Source organism: Pituophis catenifer, unplaced genomic scaffold (assembly GCF_029215685.1).
Source record: "Pituophis catenifer annectens isolate HBS135680 unplaced genomic scaffold, rPitCat1.0.hap2 SCAF_3, whole genome shotgun sequence".
NCBI lineage: Eukaryota > Metazoa > Chordata > Lepidosauria > Squamata > Colubridae > Pituophis > Pituophis catenifer.
Genome location: NW_027256883.1, coordinates 124,490,425 through 124,515,433, shown reverse-complemented (window position 1 = coordinate 124,515,433; position 25,009 = coordinate 124,490,425). Strand labels below are relative to the sequence as shown.

At 36.2% G+C, this 25,009-nt stretch overlaps 1 protein-coding gene across 1 annotated transcript in view; it reads left to right on the top strand.

Moving 5' to 3' along the window:
• Window positions 1-22,169, top strand: part of KIF14 (kinesin family member 14) — a 40,246-nt gene extending 18,077 nt beyond the window's left edge. The window contains exons 11-29 of the mRNA XM_070939323.1: window positions 302-449; window positions 1,696-1,759; window positions 2,050-2,234; window positions 2,342-2,444; window positions 2,821-2,981; window positions 3,998-4,145; window positions 5,456-5,608; window positions 8,679-8,796; window positions 9,854-9,944; window positions 10,278-10,404; window positions 12,855-12,955; window positions 14,262-14,344; window positions 14,602-14,820; window positions 14,937-15,121; window positions 15,614-15,772; window positions 16,974-17,096; window positions 18,861-18,935; window positions 20,443-20,581; window positions 21,793-22,169. Coding sequence (XP_070795424.1) covers window positions 302-449; window positions 1,696-1,759; window positions 2,050-2,234; window positions 2,342-2,444; window positions 2,821-2,981; window positions 3,998-4,145; window positions 5,456-5,608; window positions 8,679-8,796; window positions 9,854-9,944; window positions 10,278-10,404; window positions 12,855-12,955; window positions 14,262-14,344; window positions 14,602-14,820; window positions 14,937-15,121; window positions 15,614-15,772; window positions 16,974-17,096; window positions 18,861-18,935; window positions 20,443-20,581; window positions 21,793-22,169 — 2,759 coding nt within the window. The remainder of the gene's footprint in view (window positions 1-301; window positions 450-1,695; window positions 1,760-2,049; window positions 2,235-2,341; window positions 2,445-2,820; window positions 2,982-3,997; window positions 4,146-5,455; window positions 5,609-8,678; window positions 8,797-9,853; window positions 9,945-10,277; window positions 10,405-12,854; window positions 12,956-14,261; window positions 14,345-14,601; window positions 14,821-14,936; window positions 15,122-15,613; window positions 15,773-16,973; window positions 17,097-18,860; window positions 18,936-20,442; window positions 20,582-21,792) is intronic.
• The last annotated feature ends 2,840 nt before the right edge of the window (window positions 22,170-25,009 follow it).

The following is a 25,009-nucleotide window of genomic DNA, read 5'->3' as shown; positions in this document are numbered from 1 at the left end:
GTCTCTTTTTTTCAGTGCTGTTGTAACTTCGATTGGTCACTAAATGAATGTAAGTCGAGAACTGCCTGTATTGTAGTATGTTGGGAATAATTAATTTATTATGATTCTTACATGAACATAAAATGCCTTCTGCATCTTCAGATCTGCTTTTGAATGCAGCCTAATTGTTACTTTTATCTGGCACAACTATTTTTTAATGAGATGACACTTTAACCTCTTTCTGAGAAAGATAATCAAAACACTGCTAACAGAGGATTGGCTTCTGAGTAATTGCTGAATTACTCCTTTTTGTTGAATATAGAATTGAAAGCTGAGATTGAGAAACTGAAATTGGCTCAGAAGAATGTTCAGAATGTTGATCCTGAAAAGCAGAGACTTTACGTGCAGGAAATTACATCTTTAAGAATGAAGCTACACCATCAAGAGTGGGAGATGGCTGAGATGCAAAGGTAATAATGATATTACAGGATAATTAATTATAAGGTTGTAATAATGAATCACTGACATTTTAAGTTTGTAAAGAAAATGATTTCTTCCCCGGTTTTTCCCACTGTAAACTGCAATATATATAACCCAATAAAAGAAATGTTAATGAAAAATATTAGTAGGTATGTACACATTGATGTAGTGTGTAGTGATGTAGATTAGTAAGTATGTACACAAAGGGATGCAATGGCTCAGTGGCTAAGACACTGAGCTTGTCGAACAAAAAGTCAGCAGTTCAGTGGTTCGAATCCCTACTGCCGCGTAATGGGGTGAGCTCCTGTTACTTGCCCCAGCTTCTGCCAACCTAGCAGTTCAAAAGCACGTAAAAAATGCAAGTAGAAAAATAGGGACCACCTTTGGTGGGAAGGTAACAGCATTCCGTGTGCCTTTGGCGTTGAGTCATGCCGGCCACATGACCACGGAAACATCTTTGGACAGTGCTGGCTCTTCGGCTTTGAAACGGAGATGAGCACCGCCCCCTAAAGTCAGGAACGACTAGCACATATGTGCGAGGGGAACCTTTACCTTTACCTTTACACAGTGATAGATACTAGATATGAAGTTTAACGATTTAAATACATCAGATTTGATTCAGACTGCTCATTGCAATTTGATATGTAAGTGAATAGGATTTTAGAGACTTATGATTTAATTTATGAAGCAAGTTAATCTTAGTTAGCCCATGACTAACATAACTTAACCATTATACTTAATTATAGTAACAATTTGTAATATATTTATATCATAGATAGATAGGTAGATAGATAGATAGATAGATAGATAGATAGATAGATAGATAGATAGATAGATTGATTTATCTCTATGGGTATTAAAATCAAATTTTATTTGATCTACTTGGCAATTTTAATGTTTGTCTCATTATATTCATTGGCTATTGCATAATAAATCTGTGTAAATGTTGCATATACACTATAGTTCAATTTTTTCACATAATTAAATTTAAAATATATATTGTGATTTCTGATTATATTTTAAAGTCCTATATTTTTCCTGGATGGTTGAAAAAAATTCTGTCATGAGATTATGCTGTTTTTGTTTTTTAAAGCTATATTTCCATATTGAACATAGGCACAAAGGCTGTTCAGTTGGATTTACATATTCATGTTTAACTTCTTACCATGGCACTTGTATTATGTTTTAAATTTATTAGTTAGTAGTACCAGGTGATATTTTTATTTTGTGTTTAAGGGCCTGGAAAGAAAAATTTGAACAAGTAGAAAAAAAGAAGTTTGAGGAAACAAGGGAATTACAGGTACTATTCTTTGTTACAGTTAGTTGCTGTTAATAATCCTGGATAAATTTATTTATCTATAGAAGCTTTTGCTGGACAAATGGACTCCAGTTACTTTGTCTCACACAATTCTGAGCCATTATTTATACTAAAGTGGGAGTAGAATTTCAATATGTCTAGAAGGTAGAAAATTGCAGAAGACAAGCCTTGTTTTTAAAAGTTACAAATAATATAACAACTCAATTTTTTACTAACATACCATTTTCAAATCCCAAATATGAATTGCTCACTTTCTTAATTCTTCGTTTTAGAAAGCCGGCATTACATTCAAGGTGGATAACAGTTTGCCTAATTTGGTTAATCTTAACGAAGATCCTCAATTGTCTGAGATGTTATTGTACATGATTAAGGAAGGAGAAACTACAGTTGGGAAATGCAAGCCAAATTCATGTCATGATATTCAGCTGTCTGGCATCTTAATTGCTGATGATCACTGGTATGTTCCACTGATTTCAATCAAATTCAAAAGAGCTGATTACTGAATTGCTATTCAGATACAATCAACATTTACATCTTGATATGGGTTTTTTTTTTAATTTGTAGTGTTATCAGACATAAGGGTGGAGTTGTGAGTATTCTTTCTGTTGGAGAAGCAAAGACATATGTTAATGGGGAACGCATTTCAGGAGCTACACTTCTACATCATGTAAGTTGATAGGCACAGTTGTAAATCTATTTATTTACATGTGGGTTTTCAAGTTTTAAGTTCATATACTTGTTTAGAATAGACTATCCCTCTACACAGGTAGTCCTCGAATTATACCACAATTGATCCCAAAATTTCCATTGCTAAGTGACAGTTGTTAAGTGAATTTTGCCCGATTTTATGACCTCTCTTGAATCACTGCAGTTGTTATGTTAGTAATAAGCCTGTTAAGTGAATCTGGCTTCCCCATTGACTTTGTTTGTCAGAAGGTCGCAAAAGATGATCACATGACTCTGGAACACTGCAACCATCAAAACTATGGTCAATTGCCAAGCATCTGAATTTTAATACTATCAATACTATCTGGATTTTCTAGGGTGATCGGATAATCCTTGGTGGTGATCATTATTTCCGATTTAATCATCCAGCTGAAGTTCAGAAGATAAAAAGTTTGTCTTGTGGGACTTCATTTCCTGAGGAGGGTCCAAAAGACTTTGAATTTGCAAAAAATGAATTGCTGGCTGCTCAACGAGCTCAGTGAGTAATAGCAGATGTTATGCTTTAAATAGTTCCTGTATTTTCCCTTGCATATGTTGTTCACTTAGCAATAGAGGTTGAAATTGATGTTACTTTTTTTTAAAAAAAGTTTTTTATTAAATATACAATTAAAAACATTGGACATAGTGCAATTTTTCTGGTTCTAACATTTCCATCAAATTTTACCTTACAACAAATACATATTCGATATATATATAGATTTATACAGTCTATCAATATTCAGACACATAAATCTCTTCGTCTGTGAAAAACTACTTTCAGTACCAATACAATTCCTACCTTTCACATAATACTAATATAATTTCCAACTCTCAACTAATCAATATTTTTTTATCCCAACATTCCTCCTCCTCTCCAACCACTGATACATTTTATTCCAGATTTCATGATACTCCGTTTCACCCTTGTCTTTGAGTTCTAAAGTCAGCCTGTCCATTTCTGCGCAAGTCAGTATCTTATTTATTATCTCTTCTTCACGGGGAGTTTCTTTACTTTTCCAATTTTGCGTGAAGACCAGTCTCACTGCCGTTATTATATGCAACAATAAATATATTGTTCCTTTATTGTATTTATCCTTTGTGATACCCAATAAAAAGAGTTCTGGCTTTGGATCTATATTTTGATTTAACATCTCTTCCAGCCATTGTTTTATTTGCTGCCAAAAACTCCTAGCTTTCAGACAGACCCATTACATATGGTAAAAGGTTCCTGGGAAAGGAGGAAAAAAGAGTGGATGAAATGAATGAAAGATTAATACAAGCAAGCAATTATTGTTACTGTTGTTAACTGGGACTACCTGTAATTTAGTTTTTTCATTTGGATTACATATGTTGTCTTTTTCCAAACAGCAGTGAAATTTAATTTTGAATTAAAATTAAAATAATTAATTTTGAATTAATTATTTGCCAACTGAACTAATTTAGTTAAATTTTTATTCTTTCGTATGTAGTATTTCTTAGATATAAATTGTAGCATTAATTTCAAATTACTTCTAGGCTTGAATCAGAAATAGAAGAAGCACGTCTTAAAGCTAAGGAAGAAATGATGCAAGGGATCCAGCTTGCCAAAGAAATGGCTCAAGAAGAACTTAGTGCTCAACAACAAAATTATGAGACCAAAATAAAATCATTAGAAGCACGACTGGTAGGTCATTACTGATGCTTTTATAAAGCAATGTCTTAATCTGACATGTAATAATAAGTGACAAATTTTGAAATGCAAGTAAGCTTATGTTTGTGTGCATTTGCAAATCTACACTCGCCGTACAAGGAAGACAATAACAATAGAAACTGTAATAGAACTAGGTGATGAGTTTGCAAGCAAACTGCAGTACATTTCCCCCCCAAACCTCTTTCTTGAAGCTTTGTATCCAGTTGGTATGTAGGCTTAGCAGTCAATTTCATTTCTCATTCAGCCAGTCTTTCATCTCTGCAGGGTCTGATCTTTCATCCTATAGCGCAGGGGTCCCCAATCCCCGGTCCTTGGACCAACAGTGGGCCTGCGGCATGCCAGAAACCAGGTCATGCAAACAAGCAAAGCCCCATCCGCGGGATACAGGCAGCATGTAAAACCACGCCCCCTCTGGTCCATGGAAAAACTTCTGTCCACAGAACTGGTCCATGGTGCCCAAAAGGTTGGGGGGGCACTGCTATAGAGGGGCATCTTCTTATTTCCAGCCCAACAGGGCCGTGAAGAGATGGACTTTACTAATGTGCAAAATGTAACAAGAAACACAAATTCTCCTTCAAAGAAAACCCATGCTTGAAACAGCAGATCACTGAAACCCTTTGCTGAAGATAAGACAATCTGGTTTGCATTTACAGACTGGGAATACATTATCCCATACCTAATAACACTGTAGATAAGAGGACCACTTGCACCCACTGCTCTGAATGGATGAAGTCACAAATCATGATACTTTCAGGAGAGAGATGGAACCTCTTCTTTGTTCAAAACTTCCTGTCAATTGTTATCTGTAACACTGATGGATTTTAGCCCTGAAGTTAAAAAGTTTACATTGATGTTAATATAGATCCATCTCTACCCAAACGTCTTTAACTTCATAACAGCTTTTCCCACAGCCAAATAATAAAAGCTGTAAAGTGCTAATTCTCCATCTCATATTTTCTCATTTTTCTTCAATTGTTGTTCCACTGTGTCCAAATGCAATGGCTTCTATAGGGCAGTGAGATTCTTTGTTGCTGTGATAACAATTCAGAGGGATTTGTACCTTTATATTCGGCCTTACTTCTTTGCTAATGAAGATAGCACTGTTACACAGTAATAAAGGAAGAGATATAGAAAAAAGGAGGGAAGATATGTATACTTGAAGTCTTTTTGTCCATTCCATACACATATGGAAAATGATAAAATATTGTTCATTTTGGGCAGTGGCTTTTATGAAATAAAATCTTTATGTTGGTGCCTATGATTCAGTCTCCTTTATTTTTTAGGAAGAGGAATCCCATAGGAAACAATTGCAGGAAATGAACAATCAGATGGCTGCAAACAAAATTGAGGAACTGGAGAAAGCAAAGCGAGGCCTTGAGCTAGAAGTAAACTTCAACAAGAAGCGATGGGAAATAGAGACATTGGCTGCCAGAGAGGTAAACGGACTAACTTCATTTGTTAGTACTTCTCTCCAGTATCTTCAAGAACATGTGAGTCTCATATGTCCTTGAGTAGATCTCTTCCATGAAATCCATGAAACCTATCCTGTTAGTAATTAACAACATCGCTAATGTATTATCCAGTTGCATTAAGTTGAGTCTATACGTCTGCAGTGTTAGATATTTAGAGTCTTATTAACAGGAATCAAAATTAATGAATTGTTAGTTATATTTATAAAGCTGTCCAACTAATTGACTCAAAACTCTTTACCATCAATAAAAGAATCCACAATGAGTTGGGACAATTTGATAAAATGAATGTGATCTAAAAAAGAACAAGATCCAATAATACAAGACAATAAAAGAAAACCTTGGGAAAAACCCATGTCTTCACGTTTCCCTTAAAGGACAGCAGGATCAGGGGAATATGAATGGGGGAGGATATCATTCCTGAGGGCAGGCACCATGATAGAAAGCACATTTCCTGGCACTCCTTAATGATATTCAAGGATGGAACCATTGAATAATTATTTCTTTCTCAACTCAAAGACTCACATCTGTCTTTTAACGAAACCTACATTTAGAATAGGAATAATAACCATAATAAATTTTAAAAAGCAGTAAAATTCTTTAGTGTTAGAAATTTGGGAAGCTGGTTAAAGGGCTTATCAACACTGATATTCCTCAGTCTCTTGCTGGTTGCCAACCTCTTTTCAGGGAGAAATGATGGAAACTGGGAACTACGAATAAAAATTATACAACTCTTTGGATTCAGAAGGGAAGTGATGTTTGGGAGCGTACCGGAGTATCTAGCACTTTTTCTCAATTCTTTAAAGAGCTGGGTCTTTTCCAGGGATAATTTGGTTCCCATAGCATTGTGAGATATAAGACCCAAATATTTTAATCCTCACAATTCATAAACAAGTCTGGTTCACAAAATCAAAGGTTTATTGGAGATAAAATGAAGAAAAATAAAAAGCTGTTGCAAGCGCGGCCTCTTAGACCCTTCCCAAATGGATTGAGTTCAAAGAGCGCAAAAAGTAGTTTTCAAGCTACACAATTTATACTCCTACACAATGCACACCACGCCAAAAAAGCCCTCCCAACTCCCCTTTATTCTCCTAAGTCATTCTTCAAGTTGTTTTACACTTTAAAGGGTCATTTTGACATTTCCTGCCTAACAACAACTATCTTATCATGTTTACTTTTAACTTCACCTTGGGCGGATGTTCCTTTTTACTGATAATGGTTTTGCCCAAGGCGTAGGTTCCTGTCTCCAAGGGAGCTTTTGGCAAATCATAACACATTGTCTCTACTAATTACAATTTGTGGTCAGTTTCCAACAGTAAGAACATCATAGCTTTTTAATACATTTAATATTTTTATAAAAGAGTAACTTATTATTCATTTCCTTCAGCATCTGTGGTGCAATCCCAGGAAAATTCAGATTTGGTGTACGGAGATGGAGACAGGTGGTACACATGCATGACTATCCTCTCTGAAATACCTTTTTGCCTTCACATCTGAAATGGTGTACCACCAGAGATCTGTTTGTTTATCTGAATAACTTAATTATTTATTTTATTTGATTTTTATACCGCCCTTCTCCAACAGGACTCAGGGCGGTGAACAGCCACGATAAAACATAACATATAAAATTTAAAAACAGTTTAAAATACATTAAATAATTTCGGCCCTCAATTTAAAACAACCCAGTTAAAACCAATTTCAAATTAAAACCGAAAGGATGGGATCAAGCCACCCCGGCCAGATGAAATAGATGTGTTTTCAGGGCCTGACAAAAAGTCTGGAGGTCTGGTATCGTGCGTATCTCTGAGGGTTCAACTTGTATGGCTTGTATCAACTTGTATCAACTTGTATGGCTGCCTATCTCATATGCTGTTCCTAGGGAGCTCACAATAATTAAAAACAACAACAACCATACTCTTCCCATCAAGGTTCTACTACCATCTTTATTGCTAAATTAAGTCCACCCTATTTCAATGCTTTCGAAGAAGAATCAAGTCTGCACAGCCTTCTGAAAGGCTTAAAGGATAAGGTGCCATCAATCTCAGATCTGATGCTATTCCAAAGGGCCAAGGTGGCCATGAAGAAGTTGTGCCTCTGAGGTCTCATTGTGTAACAATATTAGGGAAAAGGCCTTGAATTCACCGACCCTATATTGGGACAGGCAGACACCCTCAGCGAGAGGCAGTCCTGTGCATAACCTGGCCCTGTGTCTTCAGGGGGGTAGTATAGTCAACATCAAGATTGCAGCCACGACAGTACAATTGAGGCTTCATCCACTATTTTGACTTTTTTGATCATATCCTGCAGACACTCCAGTGTACGCACCATCCTTATATTTATTTATTTTACAAATAGCTCAAGGTGGCAAACATTTCATTTCATTTCATTTATTCGAATTTCTATACCGCCCTTCTCCTTTCGGACTCAGGGCGGTGAACAGCCAGATAAAAAACATCTATACAAACATCACAGTTAAAAATAAAGTTAAAATAATTTATAAATTTGGCCCATAATTTAAAACTTGTCAATTAAAATAAATATTAAAATTTTTAAAACTAACCCTAAAATCAGGACAGACCGGCTAGCTGAAAAAAATAAGTTTTTAGGGCCCGACGAAAAATCCGGAGGTCGGAGATCACTCGTATCTCTGGGGGTAGATTGTTCCATAGGGTAGGTGCCACCACAGAGAAGGCTCTCCTCCTGGGGGTCATCAGCCGGCATTGTCTGGCCGACGGCACCCTGAGGAGGCCCTCTCTGTGGGAGCGAACCGGCCGGTGGGAGGCTAAACATATCCAAAATACCTTCCTTCACCTATTTTCCCCACAACAACATTCCTGTGAGGTGAGGTGAGCTGAGAGAGTGACTGGCCCAAGGTTACTCAGCTGGTTTTAATGGGTAAGGCATTATTTGAACTCATGGTCTATTGCTTTCTAGCCTGGTGCCTTAGCGACTAGGCAAAACTGACCCTTTGTTAGACTGCATTCTCCAGTTTTGAAAGCTTTTACCAAGAAAACTTCCCATCCTGATTTTGTTTTAGGTTTTAGAAGATCACACAGTTCGTCACGTTAAGATTCTTGAAGCTCTGGAGGCTGAGAAGCAGAAAATTGCTCAAGAAGTGGAAATTCTTCAGCAGAGTCAGGGAAATAGGAATAAAGGTACGGCTATAATATTATAAAATTACCTGTCTGGTAGTTGCCCATAAATAAATATTAATGCATTTTAAATAAATAGCAAAATTGTTTTCTGGCAGAGTTCTGGGAAGGGCCCCTTCTTCTGTTTATAATGGGGAGACAGAATATAATTTTCTGTCACAACGTCTAGGAACTGTGCACTGACTTCAGACTACAAGTAGTCCTCGACTTACAATCATTTGCTTAGTGAACATTCAAAGTTACAACACCACTGGAAAAAGTGACTTATAACCGGTCCTCACACTTATAACTGTTGCAGCATCCACACAATCATATGATCAAAATTTGGATGCTTGGCAAGTGTCATGTATTTATGATGGTTGCAGTAATCAGGGTTACATGATCACCATTCACGACCTTCGCAGTCACCTTCTGACAAACAAAATGGGGGAAATTAATTTGCTTAATGGGCGCTGATTCGTTTAACATCCACAGCAAAAAATATTATAAAATTGTCTGTATGTCACTTAAAAACTGCTTTGCTTAACTAGTGAAATTCTGGTCTCAGTTGTGATTGTAAATTGAGATTATAGGTAGTCCTCGATTTGTGACCACAATTGAGCCCAAAATTTCTGTTGCTAAGTGAGACCTTTATTAAATGAGTAAAGCTTATTACTATAATAGGATTTGGTTTTAATTGCAAGCCTATAATATTAGGGTATATTTCTTTCTAAGAAACTATTTTGATGAGCTCAGAGAGACTACTGGAGGAATTTCTCTGAGGATAGTAGGACTCTCCGAAAATGTGATATCCAGAATCTGCCCAAATTATATGTGCTACAGCAGGACAAATTTAAAAGAAGAAATGATAGAATTATCCCTGTGTATGGAAGGAAAATTGAGTGCTTATAAATATAGAAACATATCTGGATCTTTACATTTATTTATATCCAGAAAGATATAAAACCTGGAAAAAATTAAAAAAGTTAACAAATTATACATATATAATGGTACTCATAAATAAGAAATTTCCGCTTTAATTTCCAGAGTTGCTAAACCTTTTCAAAAAAACATTTTGCAGAGCCAAACTGGGATTCTTTGAAACTGTCTATGATGCTCAGAGAGGCCAACACAATCAGCAGTAAACTTGACAAGCACACTGTTTTTTGTAGGTATGTTCTTGACTAAAATATTGGAAGTTGTTCCTTGCATACCTTTTTGATTACTGTAATCTAATGATTTCCTTTAAACAATCAAATTAAAGCCATATTTCAGAGTAGCATTTGTAGTCCAAATAGTTTCTAAAAATGACTCCAAAAAGTCTTTGGCTGTGTTTAAAATGCTTCATTCTGAAATTAAGCACCTAGATCATTTGTTATCTTCTCAATCTATAAAATACAATTCCCTCCCTCCCCCACTGACTGTCAATTATAAAAGGGGTGGTATATCAGATGGTGATTGTCACTTTATTTTCTGGGAATAAGTTTGTTATGTTCTTTTATCAGACATGATGTAATGGCTCAAGAAAATGGCCTTCAAGTGCAGGTCCGTAACATCAGGCTGGGTGTTGCAACGTACTGGAGCCTTGAGAAATTTGAAGACAAATTGGCTGCAATGAAAGATGCTTATGAGGTTTGTTTAAGTAAAAGCCTGAAATGCTTCCTATTGCTTTTATGAAGGAAAGGCTGAGGCACTTTCAGAATTTGCCTATATGAGTATCATCTCATTGCTTGCCTCTGTAGAAGAAAAATAAGAGCTTGCTTTGACACCCAGAAGAAATATTTTAATATACCGTAGATAGCCTTTAGTTATCTCTGAAATGAGTCTGAAAGTACAAGTAATCCTTGATTTATAACTGTAATGGTCGTAAATTGTGACAGTCATCAAGTGGGTTGTCATATAACAGGGATGTCAAACTCATGGCCCGTGGGCTGAATGCGTCATGTGCTGGCCATGCCCATGCCTGGTTTAGCTAAGGGGGGAAAAAATTCCCAATATGTCATGTGACGCCGCCGTGACAATGCGAGTTTGACACCCCTGTCATATAATCAGCCTGATTTTACAACATTTTTTTTTTGTGGCAGCTGGTTTTGCTGGAAACTGTTAGTTTTTAGCAAAAATGTAAAATGCAATCATGTGACCATAGGTGACATTGCAAATGTCCTTAAATATGGGCTGGTCGCCAAACACCTCAAATACAGGCATGTGACCCATGGGGGAGGGCAGCCATCAAAACTTTAGAACTAGGTTGTAAATATTTCTGGGAAGGTCTGCTGTAACTCCAAACAAGGATTACCTGTAGTTTAGGAATGTGTGGAAAGAAAAATTTACTTTGGTGAAACAGCATTTCAGAAAGAACATAAGAAGGAAAGAAAGCAGGGTACTGGACAATGATAGAAGTGAGCAAGGAAGATTAGGAAGATGAAGAGCAAGTAGCACTGAACAAAAACAGGATGGAGAATTTAGAAAATAAGGTTCAGTGAGTGATGGATACTCATGTCCTGGGAATCCAGACAGAAAATTTTAATTGTGATGATAAAAGAGTTCCTATCCTGAAATATAATGTGAAACAACACACTTTTCTCCTTTGTTGTTTGGTAATGGTTGGGTTAAACATTTTATAAACCCTACATAAGGATTTTGTTTTGGATATAAAGATTACAATGATATATTTTCCAGCAGTGACATTTTTCAGAGAATTCCCCAGTATAGATCAGTGATAAGCTACTTAAAACCTTTTTATAAATGTTGCATTTATGCTGAAAGTTTATTAAAATGAATATATTGCTGCATAAAATAGATATTCTATTGGCTGCAGTGATGTTCAGTTGACTTTTAAAACATTTTATATGTGACATAGAAGTAGTAGTGAGGGATTGGGGAATGACTTTTTGTTACTTTTTCAAAGAAAAAAAAAAGCACTTGAATCTCATCCAGAAACTTATATTTTTCTATGGAGAAACAAATCAGACATACCCACGTGCCTTTTCATAATATCAGTGTACAATTCTCTTCTTTTTAATTTTACTAGTTATTAGATTTGTTTGGGTCAACTGACTTCAAGAAGGTTCATTAAGTTTCAAAGAAAGAAATGTGTCTATATTCCTATAAATCACCTGAAGTTCTGATCAAACTCATTTAAAGGGAGAAAAGTGCACATTTTATGAGTGCCAGTATGGGCTTGCACCAAGATACATTAACTGAAGTACTTATTTTCAGTAATAGATGATAACTTTGAAAAATAAGTCACTTATAAGGTTCCTGATATACCCATATTTTTCGGACTATAAGACGCACTTAGATTTACAGGAGGAAAACAAGAAAAAAAAATAGTTTTTGGCTTCCGTGTGTTGCGTTTTTGCCCTCCCCGGCCCCCAGAAGCACTCTGCAGGCCAAAAACGGATGTGTTTAAAACATGCCCGTTTTTGCCCTGTAGAGTGCTTCTGGGGGCCGGGGAGGGCAAAAACGCAATGCGCAGAAAGAGAAAGAAAAATTAACAGAGTTGGAAGGGGCCTTGCAGGTCATCTAGTCCAACCCCCTGCCCAAGCAGGAGACTCTACATCTGCCTCTACCTAGGATTGAACTCACAACCTCCTGATTGTGAGGCAAGAGATCCACCTCTAGGCCACAGCAGCTGGAGGGTTCAGGAGCCCAAAAACGAGGCCATTTTTGGCAAAAACGGGATGTGCGGAGCACTGCAGAGTGCTTCTGGGGGCTGGGGAGGGCAAAAACATGACATGTGGAGGGTTTGGGAAACCAAAAACAGGCCTGTATTCGGTCTATAAGACGCACCAAAATTTTCACCCACTTTTTTTTGGGGGGGGGGAATTGCGTTTTATACTCCAAAAAATACAGTATATACAGCAGCCCTAGATTTAGAGATACTTGAGACTTTTCTCAAGTATCTTATTCCATGGGTTTTAATCTTTGTGGAAAGAGTAATGAATTTTGAGTATGAGTTTTAAAAGTAGTAGGTTTATCTGCATTTTAATATGTGATCATATTCTAGTACAAGTTGAATTTGCCTTTAGTCTTAAACTCTGAAAATGACCTTGAGGAAAACAAATTCCTTTATTTTCCAGATGAACAGTACTGAGAGAACTGATGAGATTTTTTATGATCCTACTGATGAGTGGGAACCTGATTTTTCAAATGCATCCAGCCGTTCCAATTCTACAAGGAGGTAACTAGAACAGTGTCAAATTATGTCTCAAGATCACAAAATTGCATTTCCCAAAGTAAGAGGAAATAGATGTAAACGTCGTTGAGATGATTAATTTTTTTTTATGAGGAAGCCTGTGATGTTCCTGAAGGGGTTCTGTAGTCATTGATCATTACATTTGGTAAAGGATGTTTCTAGTTATTATAGAAAGGATAAGCCCATACAATGCAAGGCTGGAGATTCACAGAAACCTTTTGAGACTTTACACTGTAGCCTTAGCTTGGAGAAACAGCTTGTTACTTCTGCTGCCACTACCTATTTTCTGAGGGGTGTCAGCCCCTAATGCTAGAATGTGGGTGAGAAAACACTCACAATGCTGTCTTTCTGGCAATCAAATATCAAAATGTTAAAAATGGAAGAAATTTCAAGAATGCTACCTCCCAACCAAGTTATAAGTAGAAGTAGAAGCAGGTGACTAGAGGTTTCAACCCTTGGAAGGGAAATCTCATTGGCAGTAAACAAAATCAAATGTTATTCTGTAAATAAATAAAATAAAAAGTCAATTTTTAAACTTTAAATATAAAAATGCAGACAGTCCATCTTTTAAGAATATAGTCATGGATCTCTTCAGATTATGAGAATTATAAAAGCTTGACTTAAAATTCATCAAAGAATATCTTCCCTTGCCAGACGTTGCGGATCTATTCCAGTAGAATATTCTGCCAGAATCTAGAGAAAAGTAAGGGAAGTTTCAAATGTATTAATATAGATCAGAAAAAAAAATCTTTTTTTAAAAAATGTTAATACCCAGCCTGAAGAACAGAAAGGCTGGGAATCCATTCAAAAACCAATCTCATACAGAGAAATTGAATTTAAAACAGCAGACTGCACATTGCACCCATAAACGCAGAACAAAAGCATTTAAATCAACTTCTTGGGAAATAACCTCACCTAAAGATCTGTTCCTCAGATGCAGTTTTCCTGGACTTAGTTACTTAGTTCTCTTTAGATTCCTAAAGATTCCAGGAGTTTTTGGGAAGACAGTAAATCTCCCTCTTCCATCCTCAGTTCCCAGTTTTTTCCTTTGTCCTCTTCTCTGTTTCTGCTTTTGTTTAAAAGGAATCCCATTTTCCTATTCCCAGCATGGAAGGATGCCTTAAAGACACTACTTCTGTATGAGACCTAAAGCCATCCTCCTTGGGTATGAAAATAGACTGGCCTGAAGCTGATACTCTGGGAATGCAGACTGGCAAAGAATACTGGCATTCTTAGAAATGTTACTGAAACTAAATATGATCTCTTTTACTTGATTCTTGTGCAATTTTAGAAGTAGAAGTTTGAGAAAAAGCAAGAGAATCTCTGGATGTTTGTCTGGGATAAAGGTGAAACTGCACAATTCATGTGTAACAGGTATGTATATTGTAATGCTCTGCCCTTCAAAAGTTCTCTTTAATATTTGTTTTTATTTTATTGGCCTTCTATTAAAGTCCTTGAAGTTTTATAAAAGTCCTAAAAGTTTTATAAAAGTTTTACATTTTCTTTGATATATTTTTTCCTCTTTCAAGTGATTTTTTAAAACAATTAGTTATTTTGCAGTGGGAAGTCTTGACTAAAATTAAGGAAAGTCATACTGGTTATCATGATGCTCATGTCTTCTTTTATCCTAGGTGCAACTGATACATTGGCCAATCTGATCTCAGATCCTCATGAATCATTTGTACCAGGCATTTGTAAGGAACTGCTAAGTTCAGCTTTGGATGTGCTGGGACAGGTTCACGAAGAAGAAAGCATGGCACAAATTATTTTAAAAACTTTGATTACAATATATATTCAAGTCACTGCTATGATAAAAGTTTATGAACAAGCTGAGGAAAATCCAGAAAACTGTAAGCTCTATTTATTAAATACAAATCAGATTGGTTTAATTGAAACATAACAAGCTATTAAATTTCTCCCAATTCTCAATTTGCATTCTAATTGAGGATTTTATCTCTGTGTTTAGTTTTCACTGTTGATCAAGCTGCCCAGTTCTGCAGCATAGCAATTACATCTGCTTTCCAACAATTAGTTGTTCTGACTAACCAGTGGCTGAAGGATTTCCGAAAAAACAATGAATTTGTAAAAGTTTTCGATGAACTAAGGGAAGATGTAAAACATTTGGGAGGATATCTGCAATTGCTCTTTCAGGTAAGGGATCTTGCAAGTGGCCCTTATAAATATCAGTACAGTAAGTACTGTTTAAATCAATTTATACCTTGTGGTGCAATGGACTAAGTGCTGTTAAAGTAGCACTTAGTTGCCAGCTGCCTGCAATTACTGCAAGTTCAAATCTCACCAGGCTCAAGGTTGACTCAGCCTTCCATCCTTTCGAGGTAGGTAAAATGAGGACCCGGATTGTGGGGGCAATAAGCTGACTTTGTATAAACAAGAACACCGCTTAGGCGGGGCCGAAAGCCCTACTAAGCAGGTATATACAAAAGTATGAAGGCTATTGCTTAATGCATTGTAAGCCGCCCTGAGTCTCCGGAGAAGGGCGGCATATAAATCAAACTAATAAATAAATAAATATACACTTCACCAGTTTAAATTTAGTCTATGCTATTTTAACCATGTGAATTGGAATGAATGAGGAAAATTCAAACAGCAAACACTTCCTCATGCTATAAGTTTATCTTCCAGGGTAGCTGTGCAGACCTGTCATCAGTAGTAGCAGAGGCAGAGAAGAAAATAAAGCAAATATTGAAACATCTTGCTAAATACATAGGACATTTGGCAGCAGTGACGGGCTCAGAGCTAAGTTTTACAGATGGAAACAGAGGTGATGAAAGAAATGCAAAGGTAAAGTAAGGGTGTGTGTATTTATGTGTACAGTATGTGTGTGTGTGCATGTGTATACAGGTAGTTCTTGACTTACGATCAGTCACTTAGCAACATTGAAGTTGCAACGGACCTCCCCAGGGCTACTTATGATTCGGATTCTGATATGCACCTCCCCCCATCACATTTTGGGCGCTCAGCAGTTAGCCTGCATTTATGGTCATTTGCAGCCTCCCACAATCAAATGGCTATTGATTACAACATTTTTTTTTTTTTTTTTGCTGGAGATCAACTTTGGTTTTCCAGTAAAAACTGCTCATTGAGAAAAATGGATTTGTTAAGAAACTGCCGGGTTTGCTTAATGAACACAAAAATAAGTTTGTAAAATCGGACATAGTGATCCACCTAGCACTATCTGGGTGGTTTATGCCAGCATTTTGCCCCTAACAATCTGGGTCCTCATTTTACCGACCTTGGAAGGATGGGAGGATGATTCAACCTTGAGCCCCATCAGGATCGAACTTCAGGTTGTGGACAGAATTTGCCTGCAATACTGCAGTCTAGCTACTATGCTTTATGACTGGTATAACTTACAACCATAATTCCAGGCTCATTTACAGTCGTAAGTTGAGGATTACCTATAAAAAAACTGAATGAATGGTGACTTGGTGCCAAGATAGCTGCAGACTTTCCATCTTCTGCCAGAATTGACTTACTAAATGCACATATCTCAGGAAAACTATTGTAGGTCCTTTATTTCTATTAAGTCTGGGGTGGGGCTGGGAGTTGAACCCAGAAGGTGGAATTTTTTTTGTCTTGATTTGCCCAATATTGATAGTGTTCCGGAAGCTGGTTGAGACAGAACTTTTCTTAAAGGTTTATTTGGTTTAACAGGATATTATATACAGCTAGATTGTTGTTTGTTGTTTTAGAAAGGATGCTGGTTTTGGTTTTTTTCCCTAATTACCACTTTTTATTTACCTCAGATGTTTAATTTTCCCCTGTATGTTTCATGATGTTGGACTATGTTGCTTACCTTTTTTATTGTGGCATAGAAATGTAAGAAAATATTTTTTTTTAAAGATGGTTCTGTTAAATAGCCATGGGGTTGTTTCTATAAATAAGCATTGAATTATTAACCAGAGTAAGCATTCATAACTATTAGAAAACTATAATTGAGTTTTTACTTTGTATTTTTATTCTGTCTTTCTGTTTGTGTCAGAAACAGTTCATGCCAGATATTTGTGATGGAATAAACTTGGGACTGAGACACCTTTTAGATTATATACAAAAAACATGCAGGACAATGCAGAAGGAATTCTCAAAATGGTACCCACAGAATGAGGTGATGTGAAAATAAAAATATTTTTTTTCAACATCTTGGAAGGATTTTTTTTTTTAGTCTTCACGAATTTAATAATATTTTGACAAGCTTCACCTTGATTTTATTGAGAATTTCTAGAATACATTGGCAGCTCTCATATACATATCTGTACCTTCATAAGTAATTCTTGATAGGATATTTTTTTTTTTTTTTTTGCCTTATGCCATCTGTTACGCCATATGAAAATGTACCGGTATAACCATTTATACATGGGAGAGGAAAGCTGTTTTTCAAGTTAAATAGATTTTTAGGAATGAAGGCCAATTTGGTCTGATGTACTGAAGACCCAATCAATATGGAGACCAAAGAGTAATCCACATCTTTAACAGCTTAGTTTTAATACTTGCACTATGTTGCTCATGGGGATGCCTTTAAAAGCTGCACTTTAGAAGCTGTACTTGGTCTAAAGTGTAGCAGCTACTTTGGCCAATGAGAAAGACTACTCATAAAATGCCCTAAAATTACTTTTGCAAATAGTAAAACACTTTGGAAGGGTTATCAGGATCCAGCCTAAAGAAATTTAAGAAATATCATATGCATTTTGATTTGAAAATTACCTTTAAGGTACTGTATGTTATTATTTCCATTAATAAAGTCACTGCTCTTAACTCAACTTTATAAGGCAAGAAATATTGAAAGAATAATCTTCAGATATAATATGGTGTTAAATATTTTTTACTGAAACTTCAAAACATTCAGCAGTTTCAAACAGACCTGACAAAAAGTAAATCTTAATTCTCTTAGTGGAACAAATAATATAAATTATGCTTAATTTAAAAAAAAAACCATTAAGCAAAATTTTAAATGGTACTTAGTTGTAGTGATTGATAAATGTAGGTTTCAGAGAAACTATTTTAATCACTATCCTATTAATTTGTGTTTTTATGAATTATTGAATTTATATGCACTATTCATACGCACTAAGTTGTGTATGATCCTTTTCTCTGTAGAATTGCAGCTGCAAATGGTTTTGTTTCTTTGCATCCACTCAATATATTTGTGAGTGACGTTTCTGTGCACAATCTTTAGTGTATGTAGCCTCCCCTTATGAAGTGTTCATATATCTTGACTTGTCTAATGAAGGGTTACAGATTGATTTATTTTATTTATGTATAAATCTGCTTCTGTAACCTGCTCCCTCCCCTTTTGCAGTTCCTCTAGGTCAGGGGTGTCAAACTTAAGGCCCGGGAGCTGGATCAGGCCTGCAGGGTGCTTGCATCTGGCCCACGGGGCTGCCCTGGAAACAGCGAAGGAGCAGCCCATGGTGCTTCTGCTAGTGAAAATGGAGCTCGGGAGGGCCACATGCGTGTCCCCCCGGCTCCATTTTTGCTAGCAGAGGATTGCAGGAGGCCGTCGCAGCTGAAAATGGAGCTTGGAAGCCTGTTTCTGTTGGTAGAGCGCTTGGGCCACCACAGGCACCCCGATACGAGTGATGTCAAGCTGGCCATGCCCCTTGACCATGCCCACCCCACCCGCCCTAAGGTCAGACACAACCCTGATGTTGCCCTCAATGAAATTGAGTTTGCCACCCCTGCTCTAGGATGATTGCAATTTTTGGGGCTGGGTTGTACGCAAAATTATTTGGAAGAACTGCTTTGAACCTTGCACAAGCCCAGTACTTCTCTGACATGTGTTAAAGCAGCTGAAAACAGATGCAGCTGTTTTAAAACTCACATTAAAGAAGGGCTGCTTTAATTGCTCAAATCCTTAATGTTTTCTTTTCAGGTTCAGAATCAAATAAAGTACAAAGCAATTGAATTGGCTAAACACCTTGAAGAGATCATGTCTGAGTGTAAAAAAGTAAGTAAAAACTCTACAGGTCCTTGACTTACAACTGTTCATTTAGTGAGCATTCAAAGTAACAATGGCACTCACAAACGTGATTTATGACCATTTTTTACATTTACGATGTTTACCGCATCCTCATGGTCATGTGATCAAAATTCAGACCTTTAGCAACTGATTCATATTTATGATGGTTGCAGTGTCCCAGGGTCATGTGATCACCTTTTGCAACCTTATGACAAGCAGTCAATGGGGAAGCCGTATTCACTTAACCATGTTACTTACTTAACAACTGCAGTGATCCACTTAACAACTGTGACAAGAAAGGTCATAAAATGAGGGAAAATTCACTTAACAAATGTTTCATTTAGCAACAAAAATTTTAGGCTCAGTCGTAAGTCGAGGACTACCTGTATTACATTTTTCATCACAATTTAAAATGAAATTTTCTTCCCACTACAGTTGGAACATAATTTTTCACAATATTATTGACATGTACATCATGATATATTCATTTTTTTCCCTTTATACCATGGGTATCAAACTCGCTGCGTCATGTTGCCCTCAGGTGATGTATCACAATGTTTTTTCCCCCTTTGCGGAGCTGGACTGGGCGTGGCTTGCGTGTGATGCATCTGTTCTGTGGGACGCCAGTTTGACACCCCTGCTTTAAACTTTTTAGGTATAAATCAAATGACAACAGAAGTTTTATTTAGTGCATTATATTACCTTGATATTTACCAGCTCAGTAAAAAGTACCGTATTTTTCGGAGTATAAGACGCACTCCCCCCCGCCCCCCAAAGAGGGTGAAAATTTGGGTGCGTCTTATACACCGAATGTAGCCCCGCCCACCCTTTGACCTCTGCCTCCCAGCAATTTACCTCAGCACAGCCTGATTAGAACAAGCAGTTGATTGTCGGTTGGGTTGGCCTCCCGACCCTCAGCTGTTTCAGGCTGCAGGGATTGCCATTGCCTATTGCTGTGCAGGCCTCCTGCAAGCAGGCAAATTGCTGGGAGGCAGATTTTTTTTTCTTGTACTAATCAGGCTGTGCTGAAAACAAAACTAAAGCAGGCTGTTTGCTGCAAGGCAAATTGCTGGGAGGCAGAGGCAGTGTTATTGTGAGTGTTTTATGAGTCTTATTTTTTTCTTTGTGTCTTTTTGTTGTAAAATTTCTGTCTAGAATCAACAATTAGCTGGAATTTAAAAACCATTTCACCAACTTAATTAAAATGTTACCTGAAGGAAAATAAAGAGAGGGGAAAAAAGCTTTACATCTAACAGATTGCGTGCTGAATAATTTACTGATTCTGATTACAATACCAATCTGTGCAAAGAAAAAAACTTAAAACAGTTCCAAACTGGTAAAATTTCATATTATTTCCCATATCCATGCACTAGTGTATATCTTGGTAGGTGCGTCTTATAGTCCGGAGCGTCTTATACTCCGAAAAATATGGTAGTTCTCAAATGCTAACTTATTTTTTTCAAAAGTGTTTTTTTAATCTTCTTCATACTGACAGAATGAAGTAGTAAGTCTATTAACAGAAGAAGAATCTGTTGACCAAGAATTAAAGAAGGCACATGATAAAGCTACTGAATTCTTGGAATTTCAACATTGCTTAGATCAAGTTCACCAGATGATTATTCATTTATTAGAAGGTATTTACTTTTATTATGTGGCAAAACTATTTTGAAAAATATGGCCACAAAGTTGCAAGAACTGATACAGGGATTCTTTATTTTGTTGTGATGGAAATTGGGGATTATAATCATTACGGTTGGTAGCATAGTCAGCCAGATGTTTAGATTAGATTTGGCATTTTTATCCATCTATTGCAGTGATGGCTAACCTTTTTGCCGTTGCATGCCAAAAGCAGGGGGAGTGTGGGGGGGTCATGCGCGTGCATGCCCACACCCATAACTCAATGCCCCCCTGTGCCCTGCCCCCCCGCACATGTACGTGCGACCCCCCCCCCCACGCTCCCCTTGCTTTTGGCACACGATGGCATGACAGCCCGGAAGGCCCGTTTTTCCTCTTCCCCAGGCTCCAGAGGTCTTCCCCACCACCCCCAGAGGTCCTCCGGAGCCGGAAATGGCCCGTTTCCCGACTTCCGGTGGGCCCAGAATGCCCGAAAATCAGCTGGCCAACGCTGAGCTAGGGCAATGCTTGCATGCCCATGGATACGACTCTGCATGCCACCTGTGGTGCGCGTGCCATAAGTTCACCATCACGAATCTATTGTGTCCTCATCTTTTTTTCCTTAATGTTGTCTCATAATATTATTTCAACCAATGTTTCCAAATTAGGTATGTTTTCACATTTCAGGATCTCATGTATCAAATAATTTTGGATAGCTATAACTTGTTCCTAATTCTATGACCACCAACATGTATTAATCATTATGTTTAATTTGCAACAAGCCTATTTCCACAGTTACTATAGTCTCTTTTTAGCTGATTTGCTCTTTTATTCTTGAGTTTGTTTGCTGATATATACACAAGCAGCTCCTATTGATTTTCCTTCCAGAAATGTAGCTGCTTCATAAAAACCTGGTGCCCTTCTTAAAAAGTGAATAGATGCCTATTGAACAGCTTCTACATATTATTATTTACTGGAAGGTGTTTTTTTTTTTTTAAATAACTTTATGGTTGATGTTTGAGGGAGCCTTAAACAGATTTCCAAATATTGGAACAAATTACAGCCCTGACAAATAGTCAGTTCAATAGTTATGTACATTTGTACATCATTTCCATAAAATAAGTCAGAAGAATATAAATTATTTTTGTCTCTTTTCAAATAATGCATAAGTGACTGAACTCCTTAATTTTCAATTGTTTTAGATTTGATTTACTTTTTTTTCCCCTTGCAGGTGCCTATAGAAACAAAAGTCCATTCAGATTTCTTATTAAAAAGATCTGCACCCTAACTGGGAGTTTTACAGCTCTCTATCCATCACCTACTTTGCCTGTTAGTTCAACAGACTGTCCTCTTCATGAAATCCCACCAGTGGTGAACCAGGATGAGTTGAACTCTGTAGCACAGTCACTCATTATAAGTTTTGAACTTGAAGAGAGACAGAATTCATTCCACCTTCAGGATGGTGGTATGCCGAATGCTAAATCTCAAGGAAAACAAATTGTAAGAGGTGAACCTACAAACTTTGAGAAGCGAAAAACAGTTCCAAAAAAGGAGTATAAACTTTCGTCTATCCCTGAAAACCTAAGGGAAACTTTACATTGGGTATAAATCACACTTACCTCGGGATTGAATATGAATTGATTGTGGATAAATTATTGCTTTAGATTAGGGATCGTTCAGAAAGCTATATTTATATACTGTAAAGGTTCTCTATCTTGATATAATAGTGTCACAAATGAATATCTCAGGAGAACTGAAATTCAATTCACAATTGGCTCATATTGCCATTGCTTTACCGGGATGTGGAAAATCAGATACATGTGTGTTTCTATACAATGCATGTAAAATATTGTATGAACCAATGGCTTTGTGTAGATTTGATTTAATTTTCTCACTAAAGAGAGAAAATAGAGGAAAACACCATGGAAAAAAGTTCTTGGTCCACAAATGTACAACCTGGTCTTGTTTTCATTGCAGATGAAATTTAGATAGAAAAATCCACTGTTCAAAATTCAGTTCATTCTGCAGGAACACAATAAGTTTATTTTAAACCTCCGAGCTCATATCAAAGAAGACATATCACTTCATTCTGCACTGGTCTTATATTTATGAATGTTTAATGAGGTAAAGTTATTTTATTTACTGCTTATAACTAGGGCAACTATATTCAAGGCGACCAACTTTTTCCCTTTCTCCGGAAAACGAGGGCATTGTTATTTAGATTAATGTTATGTCATTTGGTATTAATAAGAGGCATATGCAGTCTATTTTGCAGTTAAGTCTTTCCTTGACTGCATATTGAGCCTAGTATACAGCAAATGGATTTGTGAGCAAGTGCAAAATAAGTTTTACCATTTAGCAGTAATGTATAATTAATGTATAAAAAGCTAGACTGAGGGTTGCCTTAATGGTTTATTGAAAATTGCTTTAAAAAGAAAGCTGGAAAGCTTATACATAGCAATATGGTCCCAGGTGATACATGGGGTAAATATGATGTGACAATACAGTGATTTAAACACCTCCACACACATTTTTGGTCATCTCAGGGACTAGTATTTTTTCTTTTTAAGGAGGAAGATAGTTTCTGAATAGTCCTTCCCTCTGCTGTTTTTTTGTAGTGCATATAGTTTGAAAGCAAAAACTGTTCTGTTTTAATATCGCTGTTAAAGAATCAAAGGTTCACCATCAGCTGAAGACCTTAAAAGATTCTTGTCCCAACACAAAGAGAAATAAATATTTTTGCTTTCATGCTGGGGAAAGAAATTCAGATTTGATTGATGTATTCATATTCATAATCATGTCCTACCTATGTTTTCCACAAACATTTGCACTTATACTGTATGTATGTAAAATGCCTGTAATATTAAAGTTAAATTATAAAGATTTTGCATGTAGTCAGAATTTATAGGAATAAAAATGTTTTTTTAATGTAACTATCCCTATATATATTTAAAATGCTGTCAAAAGTCATATTAAAGTATTATATTGAAATATGTGCCTTGGTTTTTATTCGTACATTTATATTTTAGAATTTTTACTTTGTATGGATTGATTTTATCTGTAATTTTTGTAATAGCAGTTCATATATTTATTATTAGGCAGACTGGTATTATGCTTCTGAATGGGATTTATACTGGTAGTCCTCGACATACAATCACAATTGACACCAAAATTTCTGTTGCGAAGCAAGACAGTTGTTAAGTGTAAAACTCACTTAATAACTGTCTTTCTTCGCAACAGAAATTTTAACAACCTTTAACAACCTTTCTTGCCACAGTTGTTAAATGAATCACTGGAGTTGGTGATTAACTACTATACCAAACTAGTTCTATGAAAACATTATTATTGTGTTATGAATTTGGGCTAGTTTAATCGAAATGTCTATCTCATGATTAGTCTTGATTCCATCACTTCTAAACGGGTCAACGTTAATTCCATATAGATAGCTATGTGCATTTTATATGGCTAGTAACTCAAAACCTTTTGGTTTAAAATTCCTCTATAGGCAATGCTAAAATATTCTTTCCGGTTTCAGTTGTTTTGGAACTCTTAATGCTATAGAAAGAAAGTAACCCACATTTAAGAATTAGGTCATGTTTTTATACCATCAAATACTAAACCTTTGTATAATGCTCCACTTCAACTTTCTTTTTAGAGTAATAATGCCACCCAGAGGTAAAATAAAGAATTACATCTATTTAATTGCAGATGCATTGCTCTGTTTGCAGACATTTGATCAAATTTGATCACAATTGTCTATAATGCAGTTGTGAATACCCTGCTTGGAAGATACTAACCAGATCCACAAAAATTGTTCTAAATAATTATTTTAAAATTTAATGTAAACTGAAAAGAACTGAGGTCTCTAATTATGCCCTATCAATGGATTTATATCTTTAAAATGTTAAAATTAATTGAGGATAATGTTGATTAATTAAAAATGTATTTTAAGTATAGTTGATTCCCCAAACATGTATTTGAAAGGATGAACATCAGATTTTCTTTGTAAGAGGTGTAGGCCCATATACCATGGTCATGTGATCATCTGGTATCTTTGGAATAGTGTTTTAATCTTTAATCAAGGAAATTTTTAAATGTTAAACATGTTAATATGATGTTGAGTTATATACCACATATATAATTGTGTGGTATATGGAAGTATACCATAAAGTGTGACTTAACTGTTATGAAAAAGTGATATTTTCTACTAATCAAAGAATAAAGTAGTAAATACTACTGTGGCAAAATGTGATATTTATGATATTGTTATGTATGATATTAGTAAACCAGTAACTATTGTTCAGTCTAATATATGAAGCCTTTTGACTTTCTTTGGCTTTTATTACTATTTTTAAATCAAATTTACATATGGCCTTGTTTAACTGTATTTTTGGGTGTTTTATCAATTTTGTATGTAATTTGTATTTTGAAAAATAGAAATACATTTT